General features: G+C 41.1%; 1 protein-coding gene across 1 annotated transcript in view; it reads left to right on the forward strand.

The window, feature by feature from the left end:
• Window positions 1-1,687: 1,687 nt before the first annotated feature.
• Window positions 1,688-14,250, forward strand: part of GRIN2C (glutamate ionotropic receptor NMDA type subunit 2C) — a 91,258-nt gene continuing 78,695 nt past the window's right edge. The window contains exons 1-2 of the mRNA XM_070736766.1: window positions 1,688-1,739; window positions 8,170-8,290. Of these exons, the coding sequence (XP_070592867.1) occupies window positions 1,688-1,739; window positions 8,170-8,290 (173 nt within the window). The remainder of the gene's footprint in view (window positions 1,740-8,169; window positions 8,291-14,250) is intronic.

The raw sequence follows: 14,250 nt of genomic DNA on the forward strand, positions 1-14,250 counted from the left end.
CTGATCAATCTGACAACTCTTGAATTTTGCTATCTCATGGCTTCTTTGGTCAGCTTAGCACCTGGCTCCGTGCCAGGCAGGGAAAAACAAAACGCCTGCATCCTTTGGATTCCAAGAAACAAGGGCATTGAAAAGGAAACAAGGAACCTTGGTGGCTTGTTTAGGCACGTGCTCTGGAATCTTCCCACCCCCACCATCCTTTTCATGAAACCATGGTTAATCTCTCCAAAAGTATTGCACTGGCATCCAAGGGACCAGGGGGAAAGGGTCATTGTAGATTGCCATGGATGACTCCATACAGAAGAGCTAATGTGACTTTCAGCTAGTTGGGGCTGCCACACTGCCTGAAGCACGAGGTACGAATTTTGGTGTGCAAGTAAAATATCAAACTCTATTACATGAAGAAAATAGTAGCAGTTGGGACAGTTAAATGGCCTTGAAGAGAAATTAAGACAGGCATATCATAGATGTAAGACTCTCTTGGTGTTTTTTCTCTTTCTCTCTCTACAGCTCTTGGGTAGTTGATGCCCTATTCTTCATAAAATATTGATGGCAGAACTAAAAATACTTGAAATTTACTGCAAACGTGAAAGAGATTCTTTCTCCAATTTGGCTAGATAGAGATTGTGATTAGTGTGTGTTTATGTGGTTATGTGTTTGTGCATATTTGTAGATTCTAGGACCATGAACTCCCATCGATGGACCACCACTATGCTTTATTTTTGGGGCCTCTAATTTCTATTCCATTGGGGTTAGAGAAATCTGGAAGGAGATAGAGCCTGATTGGCATCTTTAGTTCAAGAGCAGTTGAAAGGGGCAGAAAGCAGGTGCAAGGAGTTCACACTTTTTTCTTCTTTCCTCATCTCTGTAATCTAGTACTGTACACTGACCTCATCTCAACTTTATGACGAACGGAAACAATCCCTCCTTACCTTCAGTCATAAGAGGAATGAATTGTTGGGGTCCAATACATGCAGATACATGTGCAGAACATGTGTGGGGCAAATTTTGCAAATCTTTCTTTCTTTCTTTCTTTCTTTCTTTCTTTCTTTCTTTCTTTCTTTCTTTCTCTCCCTCCCTTCATCCCCTCCCTCTCTCCATCCCATCCCTCCCTTCCCCCTCTCTCTCCCTGCTTTCTCCCCCCCTTCCTCCCTCTCCCTCCTCCCCCACTCTTGTTTTAATGTTTTATTTTGTTACTTATATTGATTCTAAGCCATCTTGAGCTACCTCTACATGAGAATCGTTGGGGTTATATTGATTCTAAGCCATCATTACTTATATTGATTCTAAGCCATCTTGAGCTACCTCTACATGAGATGGGTGGCATATAAGTTTACTAAATAAATAAATAGGATGGGTGAAACTATCAGCTTCCAACTTCAATCAAAATCAATGTATATGGGATTATCAGGATAGTTGAAGGGGGAAAGGAGTAAAAAGAACCCAGTATATGTAATTATGGTTCCCTCTTTCATATCTACTATCTTTAAAGCCCCCCCCCAACACATGAAAGGGACCTTTGCTGTAATCAATAGGTTCAGGGTTTAAGCCCTACATTTTGATGAAATGCCATCTTTAAATCTCAACTGAGATAAACATTTCAGCAGTCAAGATCTTGCAAAGAAAGAGCCTTTCATACAGGGAGAAATGTCAAACGAACAAGCCACTTTCAAATCAGATGGCTAACATGAATGGAGAAGATCTGATAATTCTGAGGAATCTTTACAATAAGCAAGAAGGTAATGTATGAACTTGCATTTGGAGAAACTGATTCAGAATAGGGAAGGGCGTGATACAAAGGAACTTACATTTTTTTCTATGGCTATTCAATGTGTAGATTGACTATATTATAAAATTGGCAGGATTGCAAGATATGTGATAGCTGGAGTCAGTATTGGAAGCTGAATCACTGAAATTCACAGGTGACACTACTTTGTAAAGTGAAAGTAAGGAAAATAAAAACCGAATAATGAATAATCTGGGTCAAAGTCAGTTATTAAGACAAAGTAACTTAATCAATATGCTTCAAGAACTTACATTTGGCAGTGGAGCTATAGATAGATATAAATGATAGATAGTTTGGGTGTAAAGGATTCAAAACTAAAGACGGACCTTGGATTAAACTTAGGGACAAAAGCAATGATCAACTTATGGTAGATAAAGCCAGAAAAGGAAATGAATTATTTCAAAGATCAGAATAATTACTGCAGTGGTCTTTCCAATGGTAATGTATAGCTGTGAAAACAGAAGAAAGACTAGAAGTAGCACGAGAAAATATTATTTTACTGAAAGAGTAGTAGATGCTTGGAATAAACTTCCAGCAGACATGGTTGGTAAACCACAGTAACTGAATTTAAACATACCTGGGATAAACATAGATCCATCCTAAGATAAAATATAGGAAATAGTATAAGGTTAGGCTAGATTTTTCTGCCGTCAATCTTCTATGTTTCTATGTTTCTAAGAGGAAGGGAAGGGAAGGGAAGAGAGGTGAAGGCAAAAGAAAGAAAGAAAGAAAGAAAGAAGGAAAGAAAAGAAAGAAAGGGTGGAAGAAAGAAGGAGAGAAGGAAGGAAAGAAGGAAGGGAGGGAGGGAAAAAAGAAAAAAGAGAAAGGACGGAGTGAAGGAAGGAAGAAAAGAAGGAAAAAGGAAGGAAAGAAGGAAGGGAGGGAGGGAAAAAGGAAAGAGAAAGAAAGAAAGAAAAGAAAAAAGAAAGAAAGGTGAAAGAAGCATTTGAATTATTGATTAGGAAATAATTAATAAGAATATCATTAATTCCAAGAAAAATTGGTTAGTACTGAATCAAATTAAAGGCATATACGGCTCCCTTGAGGCAATTATTAGGAAGCAGAAACTCATATACTTTGAGCATGTGACATGGAGAGATAATAACCTTGGCAAGATTCAACAAAGTAGAAAGGCGTACAAGCCTTAAGTTGGATAGATGGGATCAAAGAAGTCATAAGATTGTCCTTGGAGGAGCTACAAGATATCACTGGAACCAGACTGTGGTGGCAAGTATTTGTCCCTGCTATTACTAGAAGTCAAGCTTGACTCAATAGAAACTAATTACGACTATTTTATCTCAAGGGTTATTTTTTTACCAATGCCTTCCCTGATATCAGAATGTTATGGAGGGTGAAAATAACAACAGTAACAATAAATGATCAAATTCTACTGTATTCATTTTTCACCCCTCCATGGTTCAATTTTTGTTAAGCATCTTTCGCTGACTGCATATGACTATTACATTTCTTCAGAAGGTATTGTTGCTATAAAGTACAGTGATCCCTGTTTTTCCCCCCACTGAACTGTAGCATTGCCTTTTCATGGGAACAGATAGCAAGTGACAGTTGTTAACTCCTGTCCTTTGGACTGGATGCAAAAAATCCATAATGATATCAGGTAAATTGACTCTCATTAGCCAAAGATGGTTAAGGTGATGAGAGCTGGCTGCCTTGCTTGGGCAGTAAAGGTGGCAAAGGGAAAGGTGAATGAATCTGATTCACCACCTGAAGGTTCTCTTGTGCCTCTTTTAAGCCTCTGTTTATGGAGCATCCAACAGAATGCTTTATTAATATTGAATTGGCCCATGTGCTAATTAGGTGCATCACCAAGAATTTGATAATTCACCTTTTTCAACTCATAACTCAAAACAGAAGCTCACTATAAACTTCATAACTTGAACAGCATATATGTAGGACAAGGGATGGCGGAACCTGGGGATGGAGTGAAAAGGGAGGAATAGCCTAGAATCCTTACCTAGTCACAAGAGAACTGAGTCCAACCCAGGCTCCCTTGTGTTCTGTTGACTCGCATCTTTAAGCAAGGGTCCATCATGAGTTGAGAAGATACCTGTACGTAGGCTTTTAGCAATAAAATCCATTTAATTGGACCTTCACATGTGAACGTGGTCTTTTTGCAGCTGACAATATGGGAGACAAAGGAAGTTTAGTTTTTGTCCACTGTAGACATAAACACTTCCTCTGTAGCCTGTATTTGTTCCTGAACATTACCATCTCTGGGCAAAGAACTCTGATTGCTTACCCATGCCCTTTTCATAGAAACATAGAAGATTGACAGCAGAAAAAGACCTCATGGTCCATCTAGTCTGCCCTTATACTCTTTCCTGTATTTTATCTCAGGATGGATATATGTTTATCCCAGACATGTTTAAATTCAGTTACTGTGGATTTACCAACCACGTCTGCTGGAAGTTTGTTCCAAGGATCTACTACTCTTTCAGTAAAATATTTTTTCATGTTGCTTCTGATCTTTCCCCCAACAAACCTCAGATTGTGTCCCCTTGTTCTTGTGTTCACTTTCCTATTAGAAACACTTCCCTCCTGAACGTTATTTAACCCTTTAACATATTTAGATGTTTCGATCATGTCCCCTCTTTCCCTTCTGTCCTCCAGGCTGTACAGATTGAGTTCATGAAGTCTTTCCTGATAAGTTTTATGCTTAAAACCTTCCACCATTTTTGTAGCCTGTCTTTGGACCCATTCAATTTTATCATTGAAGATGAGATCAAAAATATCTTTTTGTAGGTGTTATTTTCACCATCCATAACATTCTGATATCAGGGAAGGCATTGGTAAAACATAGCATGGACAGTTTTGTAAAAGATTAAGTAAAATTTTGGATGATATGACTACTTAATTGTGGTGGCTAATGGGACTCTACCATGGCAGGATATTAATATGGGTGCTCATGCTCAACTAAGTTAATGAGATGTCTGCGGAGAAATGCACAAGCTGAGGAATAACTATTACATAAATGGGGTGCTGGGCTAGAGAATCCTCTGAGCTAAGCAGGACTCTTAATAAAGTTTAAATGATCTGAAGCATTGAAGAGAGTGGACATGGTCTGACCGTCCTCTTTCATGGGGTGGGCATAGAAGAGGTAATTAATGCTTTGCAGTGAGGGGACCTAAATAATTCCCTTCTTTCTGTAGTCTGACTTCTAAAAAAGAAACGATGGATGGATGGTACTCCCATCCAAAATGAGCCTGATTGACTTTGATGGACTAAAGTCAACTGAATTAATATACTGAACTGAATATTATACTGAATATATTGAATTCTATATCGGTGCCATTGATCTTGAATTAAATATTCATTTAATTCATTCAAGCATAATTTAGGGTATATTACAGGGATGTTTATTTTATTTTTTTAAATATATAGACCCAACCTAAAGTATAAATTCATTCTTAATTGGAATGGAAAAATGTTGGTTGGAAGAAAGAAAATAACAGCAGCATTGAAGCTGAGAGCTCTTAAGCCAGAGGTCTTCAAACTTGGCCACTTTAAGACTTGTGGACTTCAACTCCCAGAATTCTCCAACCAGCATAGAGAATTCTCCTGCTATACTGGCTGGAGAATTCTGGGAGTTGAAGTCCACAAGTCTTAAACTTGCCATGTTTGGGGACCCCTACCTTAAGCAGTCTCTGGCCTATGCTTTGCTTCCTGACTCTAAGAAAATTCTGTCTAGGCTAAGACACTTCATAATAGCTACCACATTCTCCCAGGAGACAATTGTCCTGGCGCTGTGTCATCCTACCACCAATATTTTTCCTTTCTGTGGGCAGGCTTTATTGGATGTGTGTGTAGGGGGGACATGTACATGCATGCATTCATACATGTACATAGATAAATAGGTAGATACATATGCACAAAATGTATGTATTGAAAGTACTATAAATTGAAGTTATGCTACATTGAAACATCAAGAAGCACATGCAACAATTAAATTAACATTTTGAAAAATCCTTTCCTACCACCCCACTGGTCTATAATCTAGATTTACTCTTATCAGTTAAATTACAACAATGTAGTGTTTATAACAATTGCCTTTCAAAGGAAAAGTTGTTGGTTTGAATCCTAACTTAATATTTATTACCCTTTCTTTAAATTCCTGAGGTACCTCTTGGACTTTATTCCTTTTTAAAAAATGTCTTATAGTGAACCTTTTCATTATTCTCCAGCCAGTTGAGGTGAAACTGAGAGGGGATGAAATCCTTTCCCCTCCAGAGACTGGTGAAATGGTGAAATGATCCACAACTGGTTTTAATAAAATCAAAACCCAGAGGAAAGGGGGTCACTCAGGGTGAGAAAGATACTGTTTTGAAAAAATCTACCAGGTTTCCAAACAGCATTCTTCTATTTACAAAACAATACGCACAAGCCTTGTGTTATTATAGCATTACTGATAAAGGTAACTCTAGAAGCTCTGAACAGTTCTGAAAGTTTTGAAATACCTGAAATATTAGAGAAGAGGGAAACTATAGTATTGATTCTATTGAAGGGGCATTGCTGCCTCTGTTAAGTTGCCAATAAACTGCAGGGCTAGACTGCAGTGAAGTAAAGCATACAATATAGAATAGAATAGAATAGAATAGAATTCTTTATTGGCCAAGTGTGATTGGACACACAAGGATTTTGTCTTTGATGCCTATGCTCTCAGCGTACATAAAAGAAAAAGATACATTTGTCAAGAATCATATGGTACAACACTTAAGGATTGTCATAGGGGTCAAATAAGCAATGAAGAAACAATGTTAATAAAAATCTTAAAGAGACAAGCAACAAGTTACAGTCATACAGTCCTAAGTGGGAGGAAAAGGATGATAGGAATGGTAGGAATGATGAGAAAATGGATGATAGGAATGATGAGAAAAAACTAGTAGTAATAGTAGTGCAGACGTACTAAATAGTCTGACAGTGTTGAGGGAATTATTTGTTTAGTAGAGTGATGGCATTTGGGAAAAAACTGTTCTTGTGTCTAGTTGTCTTGGTGTGCAGTTCTCTGTAGCTACGTTTTGAGGATAGGAGTTGAAACAGTTTGTACCCAGGATGCGAAGGGTCAGTAAATATTTTCACCAACCTCTTTTTGACCTATGCAGTATACAGGTCCTCAATGGAAGGCAGGTTGGCAGCAATTGTTTTTTCTGCAGTTCTGATTATCCTCTGAAGTCTGTGTCGGTCCTGTTGGGTTGCAGAACCAAACCAGACAGTTATAGAAGTGCAGATGACAGACTCAATGATTCCTCTGTAGAACTGTATCAGCAGCTCCTTGGGCAGTTTGAGCTTCCTGAGCTGGCGCAGAAAGAACATTCTTTGTTGTGCTTTTTTGAAGACATTTTTGATGTTAGATGACCATTTTAGGTCTTGCGATATGATAGAACTTAGAAATTTGAAGGTCTCTACTGTATATCTATACTACTCTCCTCTATTTCCCAATTAGACACAAATTTCAAGGCAACATAAGGGATAAAATTGTACTTTAATGATGCTAAAACACACCTGAGAGGCGCATCTGAAACTATGTAAAACAATATAATGTTTCGGCCTTCCAAAAATGTTTCTAACCCATTGTGTTAAAAGAGCAATCAGGCAATGAGGATAAGCTGTTAAGAGAAGAAGGATTTGCTTGGCTTACTAGTCATTTGTCTTTTTCAGCAGCTGTTTATATTTTAAGGTTTCATTAATATAAATAAAATTTTATTATAAAGAGAGTTTGTCCATATATTTAATTGGCATAAGCCATTTCTCATAAGGCGTACAATCAAATGGGAACTAATAAATTTAACATGAGTAATGGGTTATGTTACTTTTTTGTAATAGAGGACATGCTTCGCATGCAGAGTGTCCCAAATTTATTTTGTGGCCTCTTTAGTTACACGGATCACAATAAGCTGTGATCACCTTGAAGTTCTGCTGCAAGTCTAACAGGACAATTTTGGTTGGTTCGGTTCATAGGAAGAATCGTAAGTTCTGTATTCTAAATTAACCAGTGAGAGGATTTATTCATTATGCCAACCACCGTGTATTTTAGTCATGGGTTTAGTTGTAATCAAAAACCTAAACAATGATGTTTACACCACAACTAATTCCATGCCAAGCAAACTACATTGTGCAGTAATTCATTATTTGAACTATTTACTTGTTTGTTTTGTTTGTTTGTTTGTTTGCTTGCTTGTTTGTTTAGTTAGTTAGTTAGTTAGTTAGTGTGTTTGTTTGTTTGTTAGACTTCTATGCTGCCCTTCTTGAAGCAACTCAAACTATACCTAATCTGGTATGACATTTAATAAGTTTACAATTCTGTTCTTAAGCCAAGGACCTCCATATATTTCTGAGGTGCAGATGTTGTCATTCCTCATCTTTAGCCATACTGATTGGACTTGGTGGGACTTGTGGTGTTATAGCATCTGCAGAGGCTACTACAGATTCCCATGCTGAGGAAGATCGAAGGCAGGAAGGATATTCCATGCTGGAGCATCAGCAGTGGTGTCTCTGGAGAATCTCAGACATTCAGATGTGGTCCATCTGCAATTGAAAGACAAAGGCCACTCTGTTGAAGACAGCACAATCCACATTTGGTATAGAGAGGACCATTGGTTTGAAAGAGGGATAAAAGAACCCATCTGTGTTAGAACTGAACACTCCTCCCTCAATGGGGATGGGAGGGGGGGATAAGACACTACCTTTCTCCAGTTTACAACACATTCCAAGAACATTTCACAAGCAATTGCACGTTGATACAGATGATTCCGAGAGTACAGATAAACCCTCAAGTGGCCTCAATTGCTCTCAGAGAGTACTAAGAACCAGATGGTACAAACCTTCCACCCCCCCAATCCCATCAGAACCTATCCTTCCACCACCACCATCAGAGCTGATGAAGCTTTTTGGATGAGAAGCGAAACATTTTCTTTTTCTTTCTTAACAACAAAGCAAAACAGTCCAGTTGCCTTTTGAAGAAAAAGCACCTTTGACATGAGCGGTGGTGGTGGTTGTAGGAAGACAATGCTTGGAAAATAACACTAGCGCTTAGCAATAGCACTTATATACCGCTTCACAGGGCGTTACAGCCCCCTCTAAGTGGTTTATCAGAGGCAGCATGTTGCCCCTAACTATCTAGGTCCTAATTTTTCTGACCTTGGAAGGATGGAAGGCTGAATCACCTTGAGCCAGTGAGCTTCGAACTGCCAAACTGCAGGCAGCTAGCAGGCAGCAGAACTACAGCCTGTAGTACTGCATTCTAACCACTGCGCCACCACAGATCCCAGGGAACTGATGGGAGTCTTCGGAGAGGGGCGGCATACAAATCTAATTAATAATTATTAATATTATTATTATTATTATTATTATTATTATTATTATTATTATTATTAATCTGATCTGCTGGGACACTGTGGCAGTGGCCACAAGAAGGAAGGGATTTTAAAAAACCCACTGGGCTGGAGGGGGTGCTACCCTAGGAAATTGGTGGGAGTGGTGGTAGGAAATCAGGGTGGAAAGGTTCTGGGAAGATCAAGAACAAGTGGCCCAAATGATAGGTTGTAGTGGGACGTTAGCAGTGTAGGCAGCCTCCTACAGAAAGGAGGGAGGGGAAGGGCTGGAAACATTGGCAACAGACCAATGATATATACAGGCGGTGATGGCGAACCCTTTTTTCCCTCAGGTGCCGAAAATGTGTGTGCCCACCCATGCTCACACTCATAATTCAATGCCCTCTGTAACACACCCAACCCCTGCACATGCATGTGTGACCTATCCATGGTGCCCCACCAATGTGGATGCGTGCACAATCTCCTGCGACCCGTTTTAGGCATAAGCGCGCCTCCCTGAAACCTACAGAGGCCAGAAGCAGCCCAACTTCTGACTTTCCTCGAGCCTGGCAGGCGCCCCCCCCCCCCCCCATGGAGGCCCTCCAGAAGCTGGAAACAGCCCATTTCTTTATTTTCAGTGGGCTGGATAGGTCTGTTTTTTGCCCTTCACAGGCTCTAGAGGCTCTCTTGGAGCTTGGGGAAGGCTAAAACAGTTGCCCCCCCCCCTTGGAGGCTCTCTGGAAGCTGGAAATGCCCTCCCAGACCTTTCATGCAACTTCTGTACTTACCTGGCGTCTAAAACGGGCCATATGGAAACTCCTGGGAAGGGAGGGGCATATACATGTAAGCTGTAGCTGAGCTAGGGCAACGGTTCACATGCCCACAGATATTGCTCCATGTGCTACCCTTGGTATGCATGCCATAGGTTCACCATCACGGATATATACTACGATGAGAAGTTCATACTAGTGATGCAAGGAAGGAGAAAAGTTGAGAAGTTGGCTATCTGATTTTTGGTCTTCTAGAGCAGTGTTTCTCAACCTTGGCAACTTGAAGGTATCTGGACTTCAACTCCCAGAATTCCCAAGCCAGCATTCGCTGGCTGGGGAATTCTGGGAGTTGAAGTCCAGATATCTTCAAGTTACCAAGGTTGGAAAACACTGTTCTAGAGGGTGAGGAGAGGCCATTTTTGCCCTTCCCAGGCTTCAGGAAAGCTTCTGGAGCCTATAGATGGCAAAAAATGGACCCAGGCTCCTGAAGCCTGGGGAAAAAGTGGCCCAACTGGCCTACTGGAAGTCCAGAGGCTTCAGTGAGGGGGGGGGGAGCAGGTTTTGGCACCAGACCAAAAAAACGTTCGCCATCACTGATCTAGGCTTTCTTATCAGGCCCATATTATTTCCTAAATTAAGGTGACCAGATTATAACTAAAAGTAAAGCAGGACATCATTGAGGGGGGGGGAGGATGAAGGACAACCTACAAAATTACCTCCACATGTGTTTTTGTGTATTGCTTCCCAGTCCAGCACTTCTATCAATTTATTATCTTTCCTGTTTTTGAAAAGCATAAAAACCGTAAGACAAGGGAAGAGAGCAAATTAGCTTGCCTGTTCTGGACAGAAGGAAAAGGGGGGACATGATCGAAACATTTAAATATGTTAAAGGGTTAAAGAAGGTTCAGGAGGGAAGTGTTTTTAATAGGAAAGTGAACACAAGAACAAGGGGACACAATCTGAAGTTAGTTGGGGGAAAGATCAAAAGCAACATGAGAAAATATTATTTTACTGAAAGAGTAGTAGATGCTTGGAACAAACCTCCAGCAGACGTGGTAGATAAATCCACAGTAACTGAATTTAAACATGCCTGGAATAAACATATATCCATCCTAAGATAAAATACAGGAAATAGTATAAGGGCAGACTAGATGGACCAGGAGGTCTTTTTCTGCCGTCAGTCTTCTATGTTTCTATGTTCTGCTTTCAGGCTGCTTCTTATACTGGAAGCAGCACTTTCCCCCCTCTGCCCAACGCTGGAGAGGTGGGTGCTCGGTCTCTTCTCCAGCCCTCCGATCCCCCCTCTCTCTGTTGGGCATGCGCAAAGCAACCGGTAGCCTGGACTTTATTCACTCTGGACTGGCCACAGAGAATAAAGCATTTCCTTTCTCTGAGCGCTGGGAGCAGGAAGCTTTTCCCAGCGCCCAGAGAAAGGAAATGCTTTCTTCGCTCTGGGCAGTCCAGAGAAAGGAAAATTGGGACTTTTTAAAAACTCCATGGGACGCGGGACAAATTATTAAAAATCAGGACTGTCCCGCCAAAAGCTTATCCTAAATACAATTGAGTCTTAATTTCTTTTTCACACAAGCTGTAGTCTTAAAAATAATACAGTCCTAACTTTGATGTTTCTCTCTGCATTCTTTCTCCTGCTTAATTAGCTACATGCTAAAGCAGTTAGAAGGCTATGTGAACCGAGGCATTGATTTTGTATTGTGTGAAAATCAGGCCACTTTAATTCAGTAAATCTACATTTTTCAACCTTTGAAGGCCCACGGATCTCCTCTTAATTTTCTAGCACGCACTTTTACGAAGCTACTGTTGTTGCTGCAACCCACCTTAGATTAAGGGGTGACCCAAAATTGCTATTTGATATAAAGAAGATAACAATCCACATTGATTAAGAAAAGCTTGATAAAGTGTAGCTTTCAGCAGGAGAGTGATATTGCTAACAGTGGGCATGGAGTCTATGAAGAGGGAAACAAGGATCGATCGGTTTTGATACAGATTCATAACTTTTATGTTCCTCAGGACCAATTGGGAGAGGAGGAAAAAAAATACATTCCTTAATTCAGTGATGGTGAACCTTTTTTACCTCAGGTGCCGAAAGAGCATGCGTGTACGCTATCACACATGTGTGAGTGCCCACACCCATAATTCAATACCTGGGGAGGGCAAAAACAGCTTCCCCTGCCCTTGGAGACCCTCTGGAGGCCAGAAACGGCCTCTTTCCCATCTTCTGGTGGGCCCAGTTGGCTCATGTTTTGCCCTCCCCAAGCTCAAAAGGCTTCCCTGGAATTGGGGGACAGTAAAATCGCCCTCCTCCACCCACCCTGGAGCCTCTGTGTGAGCCAAAAACGCCCTCCCAGAGCCTCTGTGTGAGCCAAAAATCAGCTGGCCGTCACACACATGCACGTTAGAGCTGAGCTCGGGCAATGGCTCGTGTGGCAGCAGATATGGCTCCACGTGCCACCTGTGGCATCTGAGCCATTGGTTCGCCATCACTGCCCTAGTTGATCATTTACAGGGGGAGCGGGGTTTAGTCATGATTTGATAAATAAAAGCGCTCAAACTTGTGGCTTAACCAATGAAGCCTGAAAGGACCAGCCAGCTAACATGGGAAGACCACGGCTCCATGCTACACCACAGCCAGCTTCTACTATCTTGACCTGAGTGTGGGCATCAGAGCAAATAAGGCACCTGTGGGTGAGATCGTGAGGAAGACAGTTTGAGCCATAGCAGCACAGGCAATGACTATGGTCATCTTGCCTGCAATACCACACACTGAGGATCTGTGTGGAAAGTGAATCAATTTGGCCTGCAGCCTGCCATCTGTTGTGATTCAGCCTGAGGCTGCTCAGGGACCAGCTGTGTCTCTGCTGGCTCCATGCCCGGAGGAGGATGACAGCGCAGAGGAGGGGGCTGAACAGTCGGACGGGGGAGAGGAGAGTCAGGAATGGGTTGAAGGAGAACAGCATGAGAGCCCCGGGGGGGGGGGGGGCTCTCCCCAGCCAGTAGCTTGGAGTCATTAGGTGATGACGCACAAGCTGTCATTGACATGAGACAGCGACGTTCAGAGCAACAAAAGGAGCAGTTAAAGAGATATTATCACCATTGTATTAGAAACAGCTGGGTTTGGGTGTGGTCCTCATCAGCAGGGCTTAAAAGGCAGGCAAGCCCTTGAAGCCATGTGGAGTGTTATCAGCTTGGCGTGGCGTTATCCTGTCTTGTTTCTCGGCGTCTCTGTTCTTGGCTTGTGGCCCAGCAGCTTTGGAAGATCCGTGGGAGGTGTAGGTCTGCTATCTACAGCCTTGGCTTGGCAGCAAGAATTCTGTATTGCTGCATGGACTTTTGGCCTTCGCGAATATATCTGAAGATACAGCGTTTCCCTGTTTGTAAGGACATTTTCTGTTACCTGTGTTTTTCTTGAATTTTATAAAACTGCCTTTGCCTTTTACCCGTGTGTCTGGCTTCTCTTTTTGGGTTGGTATTGGCTTCTGGAGTGACCCAGACAGAACACCATCCTTACAAATCCATCACTTGAAGTAAAGGGTTTACTTTGCTTCAGGAGTTGGCCAGCCCTTAGGTCATTCAATGCACACTTAGGACAGACCTGATTGCTGTGGGAAACAATAAACTTCTCTTCTTCTATTCTTTCATTGATACGTTCTATTACTATATCTTCTTTTCTATTCTTTGATAGATATATTTTACTATGAGTATCTCCTCTATAACCTTCATCATGTATTTTACCATGTGTGTGTGTGTGTGTGTGTGTGTGTGTGTGTGTGTATATATATATATATATATATATATATATATATATATATATACACACACACACATACACATATACCCACTAAAACTCTCATTGTGTATTGGACTAAATAAATAAACAAACAAACAAATAAATAAATAAATAAATTCAATGCTGTATTTTTTCTGCTGCAAGTGTGTAAGACAAAGGTGGGGGGGGGAGTTTGATGCTGTTAGTTAGACTGGGAAGTCAAAAAGCATCCTGGACAATAGCAAAATGAAATCACTCCTGTATTTCTGCCAATAAAATTGCATGCATGCATTTCTAGAGGTCAAATGGACTTAAGTATGACTTTTTTACATGTTCATGCCTGTAAGATTTCCAGATTCATGTGCATGTAGATGTGCACAGACATACACATGCAAACATGCTGGTGCATTGTGTGTAGGAAACACCACTGTAATACTATGTTTCCTCCTAACAATCACAACTCTCAGTTGCAGTGCCTTCATGTGAGTTGCTTAGGATCAGGGCCCCAGGCTAGCTGAAGAATCCTTTTTCCAAAGTTGTTTATATTTTGCATACCCATGATTGACAGCTTTAAGTGCTGCA

The sequence above is a fragment of the Erythrolamprus reginae genome, chromosome 2 (assembly GCF_031021105.1).
Source record: "Erythrolamprus reginae isolate rEryReg1 chromosome 2, rEryReg1.hap1, whole genome shotgun sequence".
Taxonomy (NCBI): Eukaryota; Metazoa; Chordata; class Lepidosauria; order Squamata; family Dipsadidae; genus Erythrolamprus; species Erythrolamprus reginae.